This window comes from Oncorhynchus masou, chromosome 26 (assembly GCF_036934945.1).
Source record: "Oncorhynchus masou masou isolate Uvic2021 chromosome 26, UVic_Omas_1.1, whole genome shotgun sequence".
Lineage (NCBI taxonomy): Eukaryota > Metazoa > Chordata > Actinopteri > Salmoniformes > Salmonidae > Oncorhynchus > Oncorhynchus masou.
In genome coordinates this window covers 9,634,871-9,652,011 of record NC_088237.1, presented here as the reverse complement: position 1 = coordinate 9,652,011, position 17,141 = coordinate 9,634,871, and the positions used below count along the sequence as shown (strand labels likewise).

At 45.1% G+C, this 17,141-nt stretch overlaps 1 protein-coding gene across 1 annotated transcript in view; it reads right to left on the bottom strand.

Annotated features, from left to right (window-relative positions):
- LOC135514760 (synapsin-3-like) overlaps nt 1–17,141 on the bottom strand; it is a 134,360-nt gene that overhangs the window by 14,614 nt on the left and 102,605 nt on the right. The window contains exons 7-10 of the mRNA XM_064938327.1: nt 15,728–15,790; nt 12,301–12,443; nt 11,294–11,368; nt 10,962–11,064 (exon numbers count right to left, since the gene is read on the bottom strand). Of these exons, the coding sequence (XP_064794399.1) occupies nt 10,962–11,064; nt 11,294–11,368; nt 12,301–12,443; nt 15,728–15,790 (384 nt within the window). The remainder of the gene's footprint in view (nt 1–10,961; nt 11,065–11,293; nt 11,369–12,300; nt 12,444–15,727; nt 15,791–17,141) is intronic.

Here is a 17,141-nt window from a genome sequence, read left to right as displayed (position 1 = left end):
CTGCGCGCAGACCGAACAAGCAGCGACAAATCGACGCGCGTCACGTTCCCGAGTGGGCCACCAGAAACGCTGGCGAATGGAAGCGAGCGTACCCGAACGCCGGGGTGGCCGGCTAACTTGGCAGAGTGGGCCCACTGAAGAACGGCCGGACGAGTAGGAACGGGAACGAACAGAAGGTTCCTAGGACAAGCTCGCGGCGACGGAGTGTGAGCGAGTGCTTGCTTTACCTGCCTCTCAATTCCCCAGACAGTCAACCCGACAACACGCCCTCAGGGAGAATCCCCTCGGGGTCGGTGGAGACCTCAGAAGAACTGAAGAGACGAGATAAAGCATCAGGCTTGGTGATTTTTGAGCCCGGACGATAAGAAATAACAAACTCGAAACGAGCGAAAAACAGAGCCCAACGAGCCTGACGCGCATTAAGTCGTTTGGCTGAACGGATGTACTCAAGGTTCCTATGGTCAGTCCAAACGACAAAAGGAACGGTCGCCCCCTCCAACCACTGTCGCCATTCGCCTAGGGCTAAGCGGATGGCGAGCAGTTCGCGATTACCAACATCATAATTACGTTCTGACGGCGATAAGCAATGAGAGAAAAACGCGCAAGGATGGACCTTGCCGTCAGAGAGGGAGCACTGAGAAAGAATGGCTCCCACGCCCACCTCTGACGCGTCAACCTCAACAACAAACTGTCTAGAGATGTCAGGTGTAACAAGAATAGGTGCGGATGTAAAACGATTCTTGAGAAGATCAAAAGCTCCCTGGGCGGAAACGGACCACTTAAAGCACGTCTTAACAGAAGTAAGGGCTGTGAGGGGAGCTGCCACCTGACCGAAATTACGGATGAAACGACGATAGAAATTCGCGAAGCCAAGAAAGCACTGCAGCTCGACGCGTGACTTAGGAACGGGCCAATCAATGACAGCCTGGACCTTAGCGGGATCCATCTTAATGCCCTCAGCGGAAATAACGGAACCGAGAAAGGGACAGAGGAGGCATGAAAAGTGCACTTCTCAGCCTTCACATAAAGACAGTTCTCCAAAAGGCGCTGGAGGACGCGTCGCACGTGCTGAACATGAATCGGGAGAGACGGTGAAAAAATCAGGATATCGTCCATGTAAACGAAAACAAAAATGTTCAGCATGTCTCTCAGGACGTCGTTAACTAGTGCCTGAAAGACAGCTGGAGCGTTAACGAGGCCGAAAGGAAGAACCCGGTATTCAAAGTGCCCTAACGGAGTGTTAAACGCTGTCTTCCACTCGTCCCCCTCCCTGATGCGCACGAGATGGTAGGCGTTACGAAGGTCCAATTTGGTGAAAAACCTGGCTCCCTGCAGGATCTCGAAGGCTGAAGACATAAGAGGAAGCGGATAACGATTCTTAACTGTTATGTCATTCAGCCCTCGATAATCCACGCATGGGCGCAGGGACCCGTCCTTCTTCTGAACAAAAAAAAACCCCGCTCCGGCGGAGACTATGGTAGACTATGGTACCGGCGTCGAGCGATACAGACAAATAATCCTCGAGAGCCTTACGTTCGGGAGCCGACAGAGAGTATAATCTACCCCGGGGGGGAGTAGTTCCCGGAAGGAGATCAATACTACAGTCATACGACCGGTGTGGAGGGAGAGAAGTGGCCTTGGAACGACTGAACACTGTGCGCAGATCGTGATACTCCTCCGGCACCCCTGTCAAATCACCAGGCTCCTCCTGTGAAGAAGAGACAGAGGAAACAGGAGGGATAGCAGACATTAAACAGGTCACATGACAAGAAACATTCCAGGATAGGATAGTATTACTAGACCAATTAATAGAAGGGTTATGGCGCACTAGCCAGGGATGACCCAAAACAACAGGTGTAAAAGGTGAACGAAAAATTAAAAAAGAAATGGTTTCGCTATGATTACCAGAGACAGTGAGGGTTAAAGGCAGCGTCTCACGCTGAATCTCGGGGAGAGAACTACCATCTAAAGCGAACAAGGCCGTGGGATCCCTTAACTGTCTGAGAGGAATGTCATGTTCCCGAGCCCAGGTCTCGTCCATAAAACAGCCCTCCGCCCCAGAGTCTATCAAGGCACTGCAGGAAGCAGATGAACCGGTCCAGCGGAGATGGACCGGAAAGGTAGTGCAGGATCTTGAAGGAGAGACCTGAGTAGTTGCGCTCACCAGTAGCCCTCCTCTTACTGATGAGCTCTGGCTTTTACTGGGCATGAGGTGACAAAATGACCAGCGGAGCCGCAGTAGAGACAGAGGCGGTTGGTGATTCTCCGTTCCTTCTCTTTGGCCGAGATGTGGATACCCCCAGCTGCATAGGCTCAGCACCCGAGCCGGCGGAGGAGGATGGCAGTGATGCAGCAGGTGGCAGTGATGCGGAGAGGGGGCAACGGAGAACGCGAGCTCCTTCCACGAGCTCGGCGACGAAGATCAAACCGTCGCTCTATGCGAATAGCGAGAGCTATTAATGAGTCCAGGCTGGAAGGAACCTCCCGGGAGAGAATCTCATCCTTAACCTCGGCGAGGAGACCCTCCAGAAAACGAGCGAGCAAAGCCGGCTCGTTCCAGTCACTAGAGGCAGCGAGAGTGCGAAACTCAATAGAATAATCCGTTATGGATCGATTCCCCTGACATAGGGAAGACAGGGCCCTGGAAGCCTCCTCCCCAAAAACAGAACGGTCAAAAACCCGTATCATCTCCTCCTTAAAGTCCTGATACTGGTTAATACACTCAGCCCTCGCCTCCCAGATAGCCGTGCCCCACTCACGCGCCCGTCCGGTAAGGAGAGAAATGACGTAGGCGATGCGGGCTGTGCTCCTGGAGTAAGTGTTGGGCTGGAGAGAGAACACCACATCACACTGAGTGAGGAATGAGCGGCACTCAGTGGGCTCCCCAGAGTAACACGGCGGGTTATTGATCCTGGGCTCCGGAGACTCGGAAACCCTGGAAGTGGGCGGTGGATCGAGGTGGAGTTGGTGAACCTGTCTTGTGAGGTCGGAGACTTGGACAGCCAGGGTCTCAACGGCATGTCGAGCAGCAGACAATTCCTCCTCGTGTCTGCCTAGCATCGCTCCCTGGATCTCAACGGCGGAGTGAAAAGGGTCCGGAGCCGCTGGGTCCATTCTTGGTCAGATTCTTCTGTTATGTACTTGAGTGAAGACCCAAAAGCGGTTTTAACAGAAACAGAGTTCTTTAATGAAAAAACAGGAATGGCAAAGATCCTCTTCCGACGTTGTCAATGGAACAAAAGATAGTTAGTAGAGTGCAGGATGCACCTGCCAGGCAGACTCCGACAGGATAGGACTAGGTGGAAGCAAACGAGACGATAGCTTGCTTCTGGCATGAGAAACACAAACGAGAATCTGACACCGAAAGTAGCAGGAACAGAGAGAGAAATAGAGACCTAATCAGAGGGAAAAAAGGGAACAGGTGGGAAAGGGTGAATGAGCTAGTTAGAGGAGATGAGGAACAGCTGGAGAAGGAGAGAAAGAGAAGGTAACCTAATAAGACCAGCAGAGAGAGACAGAGTGAAGAGAAAGGACAGGAACAGACATAATAAGACATGACAATCTTACTCTTTACATACAAGTTAGCTTATTTGTACATTTTGAATTGTGTTGACTCTTTAGATTTTAGTCATTTAGTAGATGCTCTTATACAGAGTGAATAACAAGAGCAATTAGGGTCAAGTGCCTTGCTCAATTGCACCGACAGATTTCTTTACCTAGTTGGCTCAGGAATTCGAACAAGCAACCTTTTGGTTACTGCCACAACGATCTTAACCGCTAGCCTACCTGCCACGGTGTGGTATTTAAATTGTTTTAATTGTTCAAATATAATTTGAAATTAAGTAGTGTTAATGTTGATTAATCACATATCCCAATGTGGCAATAAAGAGGGGAAGGGGTTCAGTCTCTAATGTATCTGTGTGTCTGTGTTGTATTCTCAAATGAACATTGGTTAGGTTAGTTGAACATTGGTTAGGTTAGTTGACTTTTCTCAAAACAAACTGTCACGCCCTGATCTGTTTCACCTGTCCTTGTGCTTGTCTCCACCCCTCTCCACGTGTCACCCATCTTCCCCACTTATCCCCTGGGTATTTATACCTGTGTTTTCTGTCTGTCTGTGCCAGTTCGTCTTGTTTGTTCAAACCTACTAGCGTTTTGTGTCTCAGCTCCTGCTTTTTCCAGTCTCTTTTCTCGCCCTCCTGGATTTGACCCCTGCCTGCCCCTGACCCTGATCCTGCCTGCCATCCTGTACCTTGGCCCCACTTCTCTGGATTATCGACTCCTGCCTGCCATGACCTGTCGTTTGCCTCCCCCTGTTGTTACAATAAACATTGTTACTTCTACACAGTCTGCACTTGGGTCTTGAAACCGGATACAAACCTCATTGTGGCTAGCTACGTCTTGTCCCTCATGCTAGCCTTTATGGCTAAATAACACTTCAGAAACTTAAAAAAAAAAACACATCTAAATATTGATATGGCCAGCACTGTAGACCATTTCTCCCCCCATTGCTGCAGCTTTAGCTCATATTAAAAGAACAGCGAAATGCTGTGAAGACCAGTGTGCCACAAACGTTCTAAAATGTTTTGTCACCGGTGCTTGTTTAGTTGATTTTTTTTTTTGTCCTCATAACTGTTGCTCTGACGAAACTAATCTGGAGCTCCGCCCAAGCAATGTATTTGATTGGTTGGATGTGTTGCGAGGCATCACTGATTGACACCGGGTTCCGACCCCTCTTTAGCTCTATTTCTTCCATGGAACTTCACCAGGCTTCCTGGAATACACATAGATACAGACTAGAAATGTTTTAACAATATACTTTTCTTTGCGAAGCTTGCATTAAATTGCCACTCCCTGTTGCACACAACAAGCTTCCATTCACCTTGTCACAAGGGGATTTATGGCTGATTTAAGATGAAATCGTCAACCCTGTGACTTTATTTGGCACTGAATAGGCACTTACTATAGTCATTTATGTATTTAACCTTGAGATCTGAAAACATGTTTTTATGAAATTGTTCTTGCTCTGTGACAAAATGTTAAAAAAAAAAAAAAGTTACACTCAAAAGGCACCGAATTAGTGGAATGACCCACATGTTGAGATCAGTACCAGTGGATTCTATATGAAGCGAATGTAAACACCTATTACTTTTCATTAATCGGAAGTGTCACCATGTTTTTTTATTTCACCTTTATTTAACCAGGTAGGCCAGTTGAGAACAAGTTCTCATTTACAACTGTGACCTGGCACCATGTGTAATGTCTGTCTGGAACACAAACAGGTTCCCACTGCCAGGAGCGTGCAATATTGCTATGTTACCATTCACACTAATTAAATGCCACCAAGTCGAGGGGTGTGTATAATTTGGTGGTTTCTTATAAAACATGTGCTTTTTACATATCCCAGCTCCCCTTGAGACACCCTCGGAGAGTGGGGTCACGGCCAAGGTCAGCCATTAACAACAGCAACCCTGGAGAAATTAAGGTTCAGTGCCTTGCTCAAGGGCACAGACAGATTTCTCACCTCGTCGCCTCTGGAATTCAAGCTAATGACCTTTCCAGTTACTGGCAAAACGCTCTAACCGCTAGGTTACCTGCCGTCACAGTGTGTGTGTGTGTGTGTGTGTGTGTGTGTGTGTGTGTGTGTGTGTGTGTGTGTGTGTGTGTGTGTGTGTGTGTGTGTGTGTGTGCGTGTGTGCGTGCGTGCGTGCGTGCGTGCGTGCGTGCGTGCGTGTGTGTGTCTGTGTGTGTAGAACTCTCCTTGTCACAGAACATTGTTACGTGACTGTGTCACTGCTGCGATCACAGTCTGTCTCAGACCTCTAAGACCGGTGTGTCACACACACATTGGTTAATAAGCCCCTTCCTACAATGGGAAGAGAGAAAGAGGATGACAGATGGGTAGGTGGGAGGCTGGCCTCCACCCTAGAAACATCAGGCTAAGAGAGAATGTTGATGCATGTTAAAGAGCAAGCTAAATATGGACATCTCAGAGCACCGGGCCGAGAGGTCATTTTACATTTAACTGCCCATGGGGGGACTGCACATAAACGAACCACATTGGAGAGATGCATGTGTGTGATCTGAGATGACGATGCAGATCAGAAATACCCATCATAAGCATTTTGAAAACTGTTTATGTGACTTTATGAGTAAAAGCTCAAACATTTTGGGGTCTCATCAGTAATCTCTCAAGGTTAAAGGTCATTCAAAGCAAAACTGGTTTCGGTTCCTGTACGAGAACATTCCTGTTGTTTTACCGGTTTTAATATAAAACCCATTACGAAGTGTTTATCTCATTTGAACTAACATTCATGAGTGTTCCTAACTTCCACTGCTGTACATGGACATGGTAATGTGTTTAGAGGAAAAGCACAGAGGAGTCCATTGTATGCTAGTCCTTAATTTCCTCCTTTCAGTGGTACAGTGAGTTTAATGGCTTATATTTAATAAGGACCGTTGAAGAATGCCAGAAAATGTGTTTTGGACAAAGTTATACTGTGGTAGATACATAACACAATAGCCTATAGTACACCATATCACAGACATGTTAGCACCGAAATTATGTCTAATCACCCTCTGCAACTGGAAAAGTCTAATGATTTATGGAATGCAACCAAGAAAAGTAGGTTAAATTGGCATAGTAAATCAATTCTGTTGTGTTTTCCATGAGATCAAAAGTATAGGTAACACCTGCTTTATGAAATAAATTAACACTGGGAACAGAACTATTCATCAAAAACAGTGGCTTACAAATGGGTTCCGCTTGGCCTGCAGCACCGGGGACAGTTACTCACAACAGCTGGCAGTCAGTTGCACTGTAAATCAACTGTGCAGGTGTGCAGCAAACACACACACACACAGGTGCAAGCTAGCACACCTAAGCATGCATATGCACACACGCACACAGACACGTGCGCGCGAGCACACACACATGCACACGCACACACGCACCCCTCTGAATTGTCTCGATTGTCCAATCCACACACACTCTCACACAACCAGCTCTTTCCTCTTCCTCCTAACCCACCCCTTCTTCTTGCCACCGGTCGGTCCATAAACTGCCCTGTGAGAGGAGATAAACCAGGCTTGTCTGGAGGAAACGAGACGCTGGGCCGGTTGTGAGAGATGGAGCTACCTAAGCACTGAGACGGCTGCACTACGTCATGTTTTTACCAGTCCCAATACAGTACGTCAGGTCACGACCATGCACGTATCTCAGTCTGCCGAAGCTTCTTTTTACCCTGTGTGTATGTGTGTGTGTGTGTGCATGCCTGCGTTTCTTCGCTTGTCCAATAACGTCAGGTTAGGGCAATGCAGTTATCTCTGTGTATTGTGCGTGGTTGTAGCTATAGGCCTTGTCTGCAGTCAATGTGAGCTAAGTGGAACAACAGGAAGTGCCTGGTCGGTGGAACGGTGTATCTGCTCCTTTTAAACAGATGTGTTCTACAGCAACAAGTGCTCACCATGCCGTGCTGCCCAGCAGCCCAAAGTAAACCCAGCCAGAGGTTGTTATGGTGTGTGTTAATGTCTGTCGCACAAAGGCACTTATTGTACCACTCTCATTGGGTGGTTATTTGCATTACTAGTTATAGCTAGCTAACATTGAACTAGTTGGTTAGCTACCAGCAGATTCATGCACGGTATTAACATTATGAGTTTGGATTATGGTTCATTGTTTAGCTAGCTAGCAACATGTCTAAACAGAAAGACTCCACTATGCAACTTTGATTTTATTTGATATAGTGTGTGTTTACCAGAGACAGTAATGTGAAGAACAACATGACCTGCACCAAAGTCAATTTGGGATATAACGTTAGGCCAACGAGACAGTGTCCAAGTTAAAAAATTCTCTGGTAGAATGCCTTGCTTTTATTTTGTCACACTCACAACCGTAAGCTATTATCTGTAATTAGCTCGCCATTAACATGTAAATAATGATCTTGTTGTGAGTTTATTTTCCTGTAATAACGAATACAAATGAGCTACAGTTAAGACGTTGTCATCTATATGATATGGACATTATTTTAACAGGCTAGCCAGCTAACTTAACATTAGCTAGCTAACTAACAAGCTAGAAACGAACCAAAACATTATTTAGAAAGTTGCTTTTGGTTGCCTGGTTTACTAGATTGACATTTACTAAATACATTTTTAAACAGATGGGTTTATTGGTGTTAAAATACACCAGTTATGCTATTTTGGACCACCAGGCTGCTGATGTCATGCAGCCTGTTGTTTTTGTGTTTATACTTTTTCATAACGACAACAACAAGTTTGATGTCGGACGACAGTAGAATGTTCATGATGTCACTTCGACAACTGTCTACAGACATGTCGATAGACGTAGTAAAAACCAGCCTTTAGTCTTGACATCTTTGGTTGTTTAGTACACTAACGTGCTCACTCTGTTTAGCACATGACCTCACATGTGAATCCTTCAAAAGATGGGTGGGGCTAAGGCTTAAGATGGTGTGTAAGATGCTGAATGGCTGTAGACAAAGAAGAGGCCTCCAGTAGAAGTACCAAAACATTCAAGGGCTATTTTCTCAAAAGTGAGGTTGCAAGTTTATCAACTTTCAAAGCAGAATTACTTTCCCACTGTTCCTCAACTGTAGTGTATGATAAACCTTTGAACTTTTTCACATTTTGTTGTGTTACAAAGTGGAATTGAAATAAATGTAAATGTAAATGTTGTAAAAAATGAAATAACTTAAATAGTAATTGCATAAGTATTCACCCCCTTTGTCTAGGCAAGCCTAAATTAATGCAAAGGTTAAATTTGGCAAATCACATAGTAAGTTATATGGACTCAAACTGTGTGAAATATGTTTTAATGACTACCCATTCCTCTGTCCTCCATACTGTACATACAACATCCGTAAGTTCCCTCAGTCAAGTATTGAATTTCAAGCACAGATTCAACTACAAAGACCAGGGAGCTTTTTGAAAGCCTCATAAAGAAGGGCAGTGATTGGTAGATTGGTACCAATAACAAATAAGACATACACAGACATCAAAGATACAGTCCTCCTTCTGAACTGAGCTGCAGGAAGGAAACTGCTTAGGGATGTCACCATGAGGCCATTGACTGAGTATGGATCAACACCATTGTAATGACCCCACAATAAAGTGTAACCGAAATGCTGCAAGATTGGATCCCTCGAGCTGACAAGGTAAAAATCTGTCGTTCTGCCCTTGAACGAGGCAGTTAACCCACTGTTCCTAGGCCGTCATTGAAAATAAGAATTTGTTCTTAACTGACTTGCCTAGTTAAATACAGGTCAAATAAAAGTATGCAACAAGGGCACTAAAGTAATACTACAGAAAAATATGTTAAAGGAATGCCCTTTTTGGCCTACAGGAAATGCAAAGCCTTATGTTTGAGGCAAATCCAACACAACACATCACTGAGTAACTGCCTCCTTATTTTCAAGCATGGTGGTTGCTGCATCATGATATGGGTGTACTTGACATCGGCAAAGACTGGGGAGTTTTTCAGGATGAAAAGAAACGGGATGGAGCTAAGCACAGGTATATTCCTACAGGAAGACCTGCTTCAGTCTGCTTTACACCAGATACTGGGAAAGGAATTCACCTTTCAGCAGGACAATAACCTACAACACAAGGCCAAATCTACACTGGAGTTGCTTACCAAGAAGACAGTGAATGTTCCTCAGTGGTCAAGTTACAGTTTTGACTTCAATCTGCTTGAAAATCTATGGCAAGACTTGAAAATTGCTGAATAGCCATGACCCCAAAACACTTTGACAGAGTTTGAAGAATTTTGAAAAGAATGATGGGCAAAGATTGCACAATGCAGGTGTGCAAAGCTCTTAATAAAAAAAAGTGAATACGTATCTAATCAAGGTATATTGGTGTTTTATTTTTCCTTCATCTTTTTTTACCTTGACATAGTATTTTGTGTAGATTGTTGACGAAAAATAACAATTAAATCCATTTTAATTGCAAATTGTAACACAAAATGTGAAGAAACCCAAGGGGGTGTACCACAACTGATTCCAATGATAAGATCTCTGTTTCTCAGTATGTCTGTGTCTATCTAACCCTTGAGTTTCACAGGTTTGAATACACACGGTCCTCCCCACAGAACAAAACACTATATTTGATCTCTATGGTCCTCCCTAAATCTTCTCCTCAGTTCTGCAATGTGAACCAACTGAGGAAAACAAAACGTTTCCTCAGGTATCTATGACTTCAGACAGACAGACAGACAGACAGACAGACAGACAGGCAGGCAGGCAGGCAGGCAGGCAGGCAGGCATGCAGGCAGCCAGGCAGGCAGGCAGGCAGGCAGACAGACAGACAGACAGACAGACAGACAGACAGACAGACAGACAGACAGGCAGGCAGGCAGGCAGGCAGGCAGACAGACAGACAGACAGCGTGGGCAGCCGGCGAGCCATGCCTTTGTATGAATTCCGACCGCCGTGTTTGGTCTAACGGCGTAATCATTCATTCATTGCTCTGACTCGGAATAATCATGCCTGATCTATCCCGACTGCGCCCTCGTCCTCCACCATCGCCCGCCAAACTCTTGTCTGTCAATGCAATCTATTACTTCATGATGACTTTGAAAATGATATCGCCCACCAGAGAAATGTGATTTAATAAACATGTTTCTGGACTTGACATGATCTTTCATCACCATCCATTGTTACTCACGCCCTGTTTATTATGACTCATGCAATTCAAACGTGGTTAGCATACATGGTGAACACCACGTGTTGCCGGAACATTCTTCAGAATATTTGATAACTACAATTTACCTCGAGCTGTACGTAGTCTGGCAAATATTATATCGGGAACACATACAGTGATCATGATATGAGATATGTGTTTTTTGTTGTTGTTTTTTTTTACCCTGAAAGAGAAGGCCTAGAGATACTGTGTCATTTTCTTATACAGAACTTGCTACGACATGCTAAGAATTAACTGACCTCGATAATGTAGTCGTTGCCATCTTTCCCGTGGACGGCTTTCACAGCACAGATGTCAAGGCCCCCGAACATCTCGGCACAGGAGTCCACCCACGCACGATATCTGGAACACAGTGACATCCACAACTGTCATTGTCAACTACAAAACAGACCTTCGTTTTTACCACTCCTGCACATGCACTTTTCACTTGCCTTCTAAACTCCCATCACATTGTCTTGTAATTACTTGTGTGCACATTAATAAACACAGTAATACATCTTTAAGCGTTCAGAATGTCTCATAATAAGGCTTACCTGCTACGTCTAACAAAGTGTCTAATAGGCCGGCTTACCTGTCTGTCATAGCGATCTGTTCCAGCATGGCTGAGCCGGTGTTAGCCTTCCAGTTGCCTGAGATGGACGTCCTCCTAGAAAAGGTGAGATCAAATCAAAGAGAAAATCAAGGAAATGAATCAGGCATTCAGCTATTCTCTGGACCGGAGTGGAAAGCAATGGTCAGCTAGCTTAGTCATTGTGTTTTTGTTTTTGTAGTTCAACGGAAGATCCTGGGGGGAAGGGGGGGGGGGGGATGTTATCATCGAATTCTACACTGATGACGGTTGCAATGTACGTCTATATTATGTTTGTGTAACGGCCGGTTGGAGACGTGCTTTCATGACTGGTGCCCAGGAAATCAGTGGAGATAAGGAGGTCAATTCCACTCGTTTTAGTCAAGCAATAATTGTTCGGATTGAGAAACATGAAAGTAGATTCACACTTTCATTGTTACTGTGCATGGTGTTTTACATGTATTGCAAAGGTCTGTTGTATACAAGAGGGTGCTGTTGACCATTTGAAATGGAAGTGGCTGGTTACTCAGAGAAGATTCTATTCGTTCAAACTGAGATTGAGACTATGAGGCTGAAGCTGCCCAGTGGTCACAGTCACGTCGGCTGATCCTGTCACTTCCCTCTGGGGAGACAGAGTGGAATGCCAGTTCAGGGTGCAACCCTGGTCGTTGTCCCTGGGTAGAGAAGGTGCTGTTGTGTAGGTGAGCCCTGCATGGCTCCACTGACTGGGAAGGGCGTACCGTGCCTATTCCCACATTCATATTGGTATGCAGGATGGACTATTCTAGGGCTTGTCTCTGTCTCTCTAGCCATCTCTCTATTTCTCTGTCTCTTTTTCTGTTTCTCTTCATACATCTCTGTTTCCATGTCTACCCCTCCCCCCTCTCTCTCTGGTAAAGTCATTCACATGCAAGCCATATAGTTTCCTTCTAGTCACATTCATTGCTGACATGTCCAAATCACAGACAAAACACCCAGTGTACACAGCATAGAGACAACATCATACTTACATGTAGGCCTTGTAGTTGTTGCCGATTTTCTGGATCCTGATGTCGTACTTGGACAGGATGTAGGGCTCAGAGGTGGCATAGGTTCTGGCCAGTGCCACCACACTGGTAATATCCTGGAAGTCAAGTTCGTTCTCCACTTTGATCTGAAACAGGAGGACACCACTAATTAGTTCATCGGCAGGAAGATATGCCTAATTGGTGCTTTGTGATGGTTAATTACCAAACATGCTGTAAAAGCAATGAGACAGGAGCTGAAGTAGACTGTTAGAATCCCACAGGAATGTAAATCCAACACAGACAGGACAATGAAAAGCTTCCTCTCTGGAAAATGTTAGGATTTTAGGAGCTGCATGTTTCTCACATCCATGAGAGTTCATCAGGTACACAATGACGTCATATACAGACAGTGCAGTAATAATTGATTGCATTTATATAGCGGGTTTCCACCTGTAGTAGGTGGTCAAAAGCCCTTTACATAGTAAGGGAGTAAACTCACCTCTTCCACCACTAATATGCTAGACAACATTTTGATGGAAATGACAAACAGTAGCTAAATTCAATCGACCCACAACTTATCCAAGGAGAACAAACATTCAAATTCTGTAGATTCCTTTTTTCATACAGTACATGCTAATCTACAGTATCTTTTGTCTTTTTAATGTAAACAGGTTTGATTAAATATATTAACTGACAGGCACACTATGCCTAAAAATTCAAGTACCAACCAGATATGTCTGTATTGATAGCTAACAAAAGAGGGATTTACAACACTCCAGAAACTCCCTCAGACCACGGGAAAAGGGGCAGCGGAGTAGTAGACAGCCATAAATCAACAGCCCGTAATGTACAGCTGTCTGACTGTACATCATCCATATGATGTATGATGATAGCAGCCAGAGTCCTGGACATTCCCTCTATATTCCCTCCATTGACTCTCATTATCATCCCTCTGGCTGTTATCTTTGGTATTATGATTCATCCGTCATGCAGTGGGAGTCGGTGGCAACAGTGAGGCGCTGTCGTGGACAGGGACAGATTGGACTGATGCTCTCCCTTTCCCACCCACACTCCTCTCTCCTTTCAGCTCGTCTCTTCTTCTCTCCTGTGGCCTAGTTGTCAAGTGAGATGAAGAGGTCTGCTATGGTAAAGATATAAGGGAGGGCGGGCTTGAGTTGGCCCACTTTGTGGATCAGGCATTTAATTCTCTGTTTTGTCATAGCTACTTTTGAAGATTCTTACTTAGCATCTTGAGTATGTTTGACATGGAGGTGGAGGTAGCTCGACAAGGGGGAAATGGTTTTCCTCTGTTCATATGAGGAAAGTATTTGTGCACTTGGCTACCCACTGTGGTTCCAAGAGAGAGCCAGAGAAAAAGAAGCCAAACCATGGTGTAAATAAAGTCAACTCTAATACTGGAAGCAGAAACCATAAGGTAATTTAGATTGTACTGGCAGTTGGATTAAGAGCTGGTTGAGGTGGAAAGCAACGTGATTCTGGACACTGCCCAGTTTCGATGGTTATGAAATATTCCCTAGTGTCTGTTAAGTCTATCTACCCTTTAGTGAGCCATTCGTAACTCCTCAAACCAGGATTAACAACTCCATGCGATGGACAGGCTGTAAAGGTCTCTTTCTGAGATCTGATATCATTCAAAAAATACAATAAATGGATTGACGTTAGACTAGGATGGGAAGATAGAAGTAGCCAATCATGATCTTTTTTTAACGGGTATTCACCTTGTCATTCTACAAGATATTGCCGTAACATTTGACTTAGGCTACGGATCATAAAGAACTGTTGAAGTGAAAACCCCCTGCAATAATTTTGCACGCCCAATTTTTCAGTTTTTGATTTGTTAAAAAAGTTTGAAATATCCAATAAATGTCGTTCCACTTCATGATTGTGTCCCACTTGTTGTTGATTCTTCACAAAAAATACAGTTTTATATCTTTATGTTTGAAGCTTGAAATGTGGCAAAAGGTCGCAAAGTTCAAGGGGGCCGAATACTTTCGCAAGGCACTGTACATTAGGTTACGCAAACGTAGTGTTAAAAACAACTGAAAAAACAACAACACTGGCCATAGTCCTAGTCCCAATTCCACAACTCCAGATACTTGAATTTTAACCAATGTCTTTTGTCAAGAGACTCTCAGCTCAACGTAAAAGCCATGTGAAGCACTTGAATGGCCTACATCCAGACCCTCTTCTTTCCCCCAGTTCTAAGTCCTCTGTGAGGTCAGAGGAGTTAAGTGAGGTCCTGGTCTACAATGGGCCTATGCTAAGTGAGCCAGAGGGCATGTGGGAACTCTATAGCACTCCAGGTTCCTGTAAAATAGGAAACCCCACCCAGCCCTTCAGATGGAAAGGGGGGGATAAACGTATAGGAAGTGCTTCCCCCTGTGTACTGTGTGAAAGCACAGACTCGGCCCAGGAGGTTCTGTATTATACGTGAGGAAGGTGGGCTCCATTTGGGGCTAGTAATCACTCACTTTGGGTGACTGTTCACTGAACTGCATGCTGTTGAAAGTGTGTGTGTGTGTGTGTGTGTGTGTGTGTGTGTGTGTGTTGCTTGCTTCCCTCTGTGTTTGCGCGCACCCTGTGGTGGTGCCACTTGCTAATGACCCACTTAGCTGGGTTGTTATGCTGCCTGCCCGGTGCCTGGGTGCCCCGAGGCGAACAGTCACATGCTTGTTTTAATCCTTGTTGTTATTTACAATGGTCTAATGAGAAAAATAGTCTTGGGGTTATGAGACATGAGATGGCTTCTCTCCAGAGTTTAGAATATTGTATTCAATGGAGGATGAAGTGTAGAACAACATGGACTGTAGAACAAAATCGTGAAACAAAGAGGAGGAATAAGATATAAGGAGAAATTAGGATATGTCCATGTTCAAGCTTTGTCTATTTTCTGCATCGCTGCAGACTCACACTTGCAGTAGCATATCAAGGCCTTAACTAGAAGAGGTCTTCAGATCCCGACACTGATCAGCATGCCGATGCCCACGTCATGCCCATATCTCCTCCCGAAATCCTTAATAACATGTAAACCCCCTGAAAAAGCCCCCAAAGTCCCTTCCTATCAGACAGGCTGTGAGATCATGGGTTTCGACAAGGACCAGATCCAGCTCAGCTTCACACCCGTCTCCACCTCCTCTCCGAGACTGATAGTCTGCTTATGGAAGGGATGTCATGCCATCATCCCTTTGGCAAGCTCCGAGATACACAGAGAAGAGATAAGGAGCCTGGTATGTTATGTACAGCCCAACTCCTAACTGCACAGTATGTAATAGGTTAGCATTACAAACACAAACAAATCAAGACTAGACATGTAATGGTGGGGTGGAGAGATGAGCGGCTAGGGAGTGCCCAGACCTTAGTGGTGGTGGTGTGTGTGTGGTTTGGGGGTGGGGGGGGGGGGGGGGTTTACCTTGCCAATGCCGGCGTGGGCATGGCCCATCTTGACCACCACGGGGAACGTTGGTGTTGTCACCTGGGAAAGAAGACAAAGTAGAACGTTACCACAGTATGGAAAACCACCCGCGGAGGAGAGGAATGAATAGCAACCTTGATATCGTAATTGTTAGCGTGACAGGACTGTGGAGCAGGGAAAGCATTTTAGAACTACACCGAGGTCCCTATAATGACAACCAGTGTCTATCTGTACCTACTATGATTGACAAGGGCTCCACAACTACGAATTGGCTTTGATTGAACTGTAAGGTGCATGTGAGTGACTGACTACTAAAAGCAGAACACACGTTCCTCCTTAAACGTAATTGCGAGGCATAGCTCAGATCTGGCGTATGGTATCGAATCAAAACCTAATTTAAAGAGAATGACTTCTCAAAGACCATTATGGAACTACCACGTTGAACTTAAAGCCTCCCAATTTAGGGAAGCATGAGGTATTTTCTGAAGAATGTTGGTTTATTACACAAAAGAGAAGTTCTGGGAAATGAGAAAGCGAGAGACCACAGCCACAGCTTCTTGGGATGGGTTTAGACAACCCAGCCCCACCGCAGGCGTCATGGGCTCTCTCATAGAGTGGCGTGCAATGTGAGAGGAGGAGGAAACGTCAACAGACGACTTCAAACGTGCTCTTTAAACACATTCTTGACACTGATCGATCCCCTGACACCATTGTTAGATGGGAATGTCGTCTAAAGAGAGGGCTTATCCAGTTTGAAACCACTTTCTAAATCTCTTATTTTTCCCCCACTTGTTTGAAATGGCACACAGAAATGAGATATAGACTCACGGGAGAGTTTGCGTCATCGTTCGCTATATAACAGCCCCCTTTAGTTAGATTAGACAGTATCAAAGCCATCACATCAGTGACATGCATTCTGACAGAAATGTATATATGACACGAGAGAAACTTGGCCAAGTTAGTGTTATGGTGGTGTAAATAATATAATATGTCAAGTCGTGATATGGCATGATAAAAACGGTTAATTTGTCTATAAAGTATTCTTCTGAGGAGCAAATTACCTGAACAACATGAATGGGATGTGTCTGTAACATCACTTTTACTGCAGTCGTTACGGCACAAAACATCAGAGTTATAAGGTGGGCCTGGGTACAAAAACACAGACTCTTCCTGACACACACTGAGAGAAAACATTTAGATAAGCAGAGGAGAGATGTTCAGTCAGAGCAGAGGGCACACAGCCAGAGTACGCACACAGCCGTGAGCTCAGGCCTGACAGATCTGCTAGGGCAAAGGCAGCTGCTGCTATCGTTTTATCCACACTTCGTCTGGCTGTCAGTGGACAGGACTGAACAGAACAGAGAAGACCCCCGGTCTGGATGTTGCCTTGTTGGTGTTGATCATCACAGCG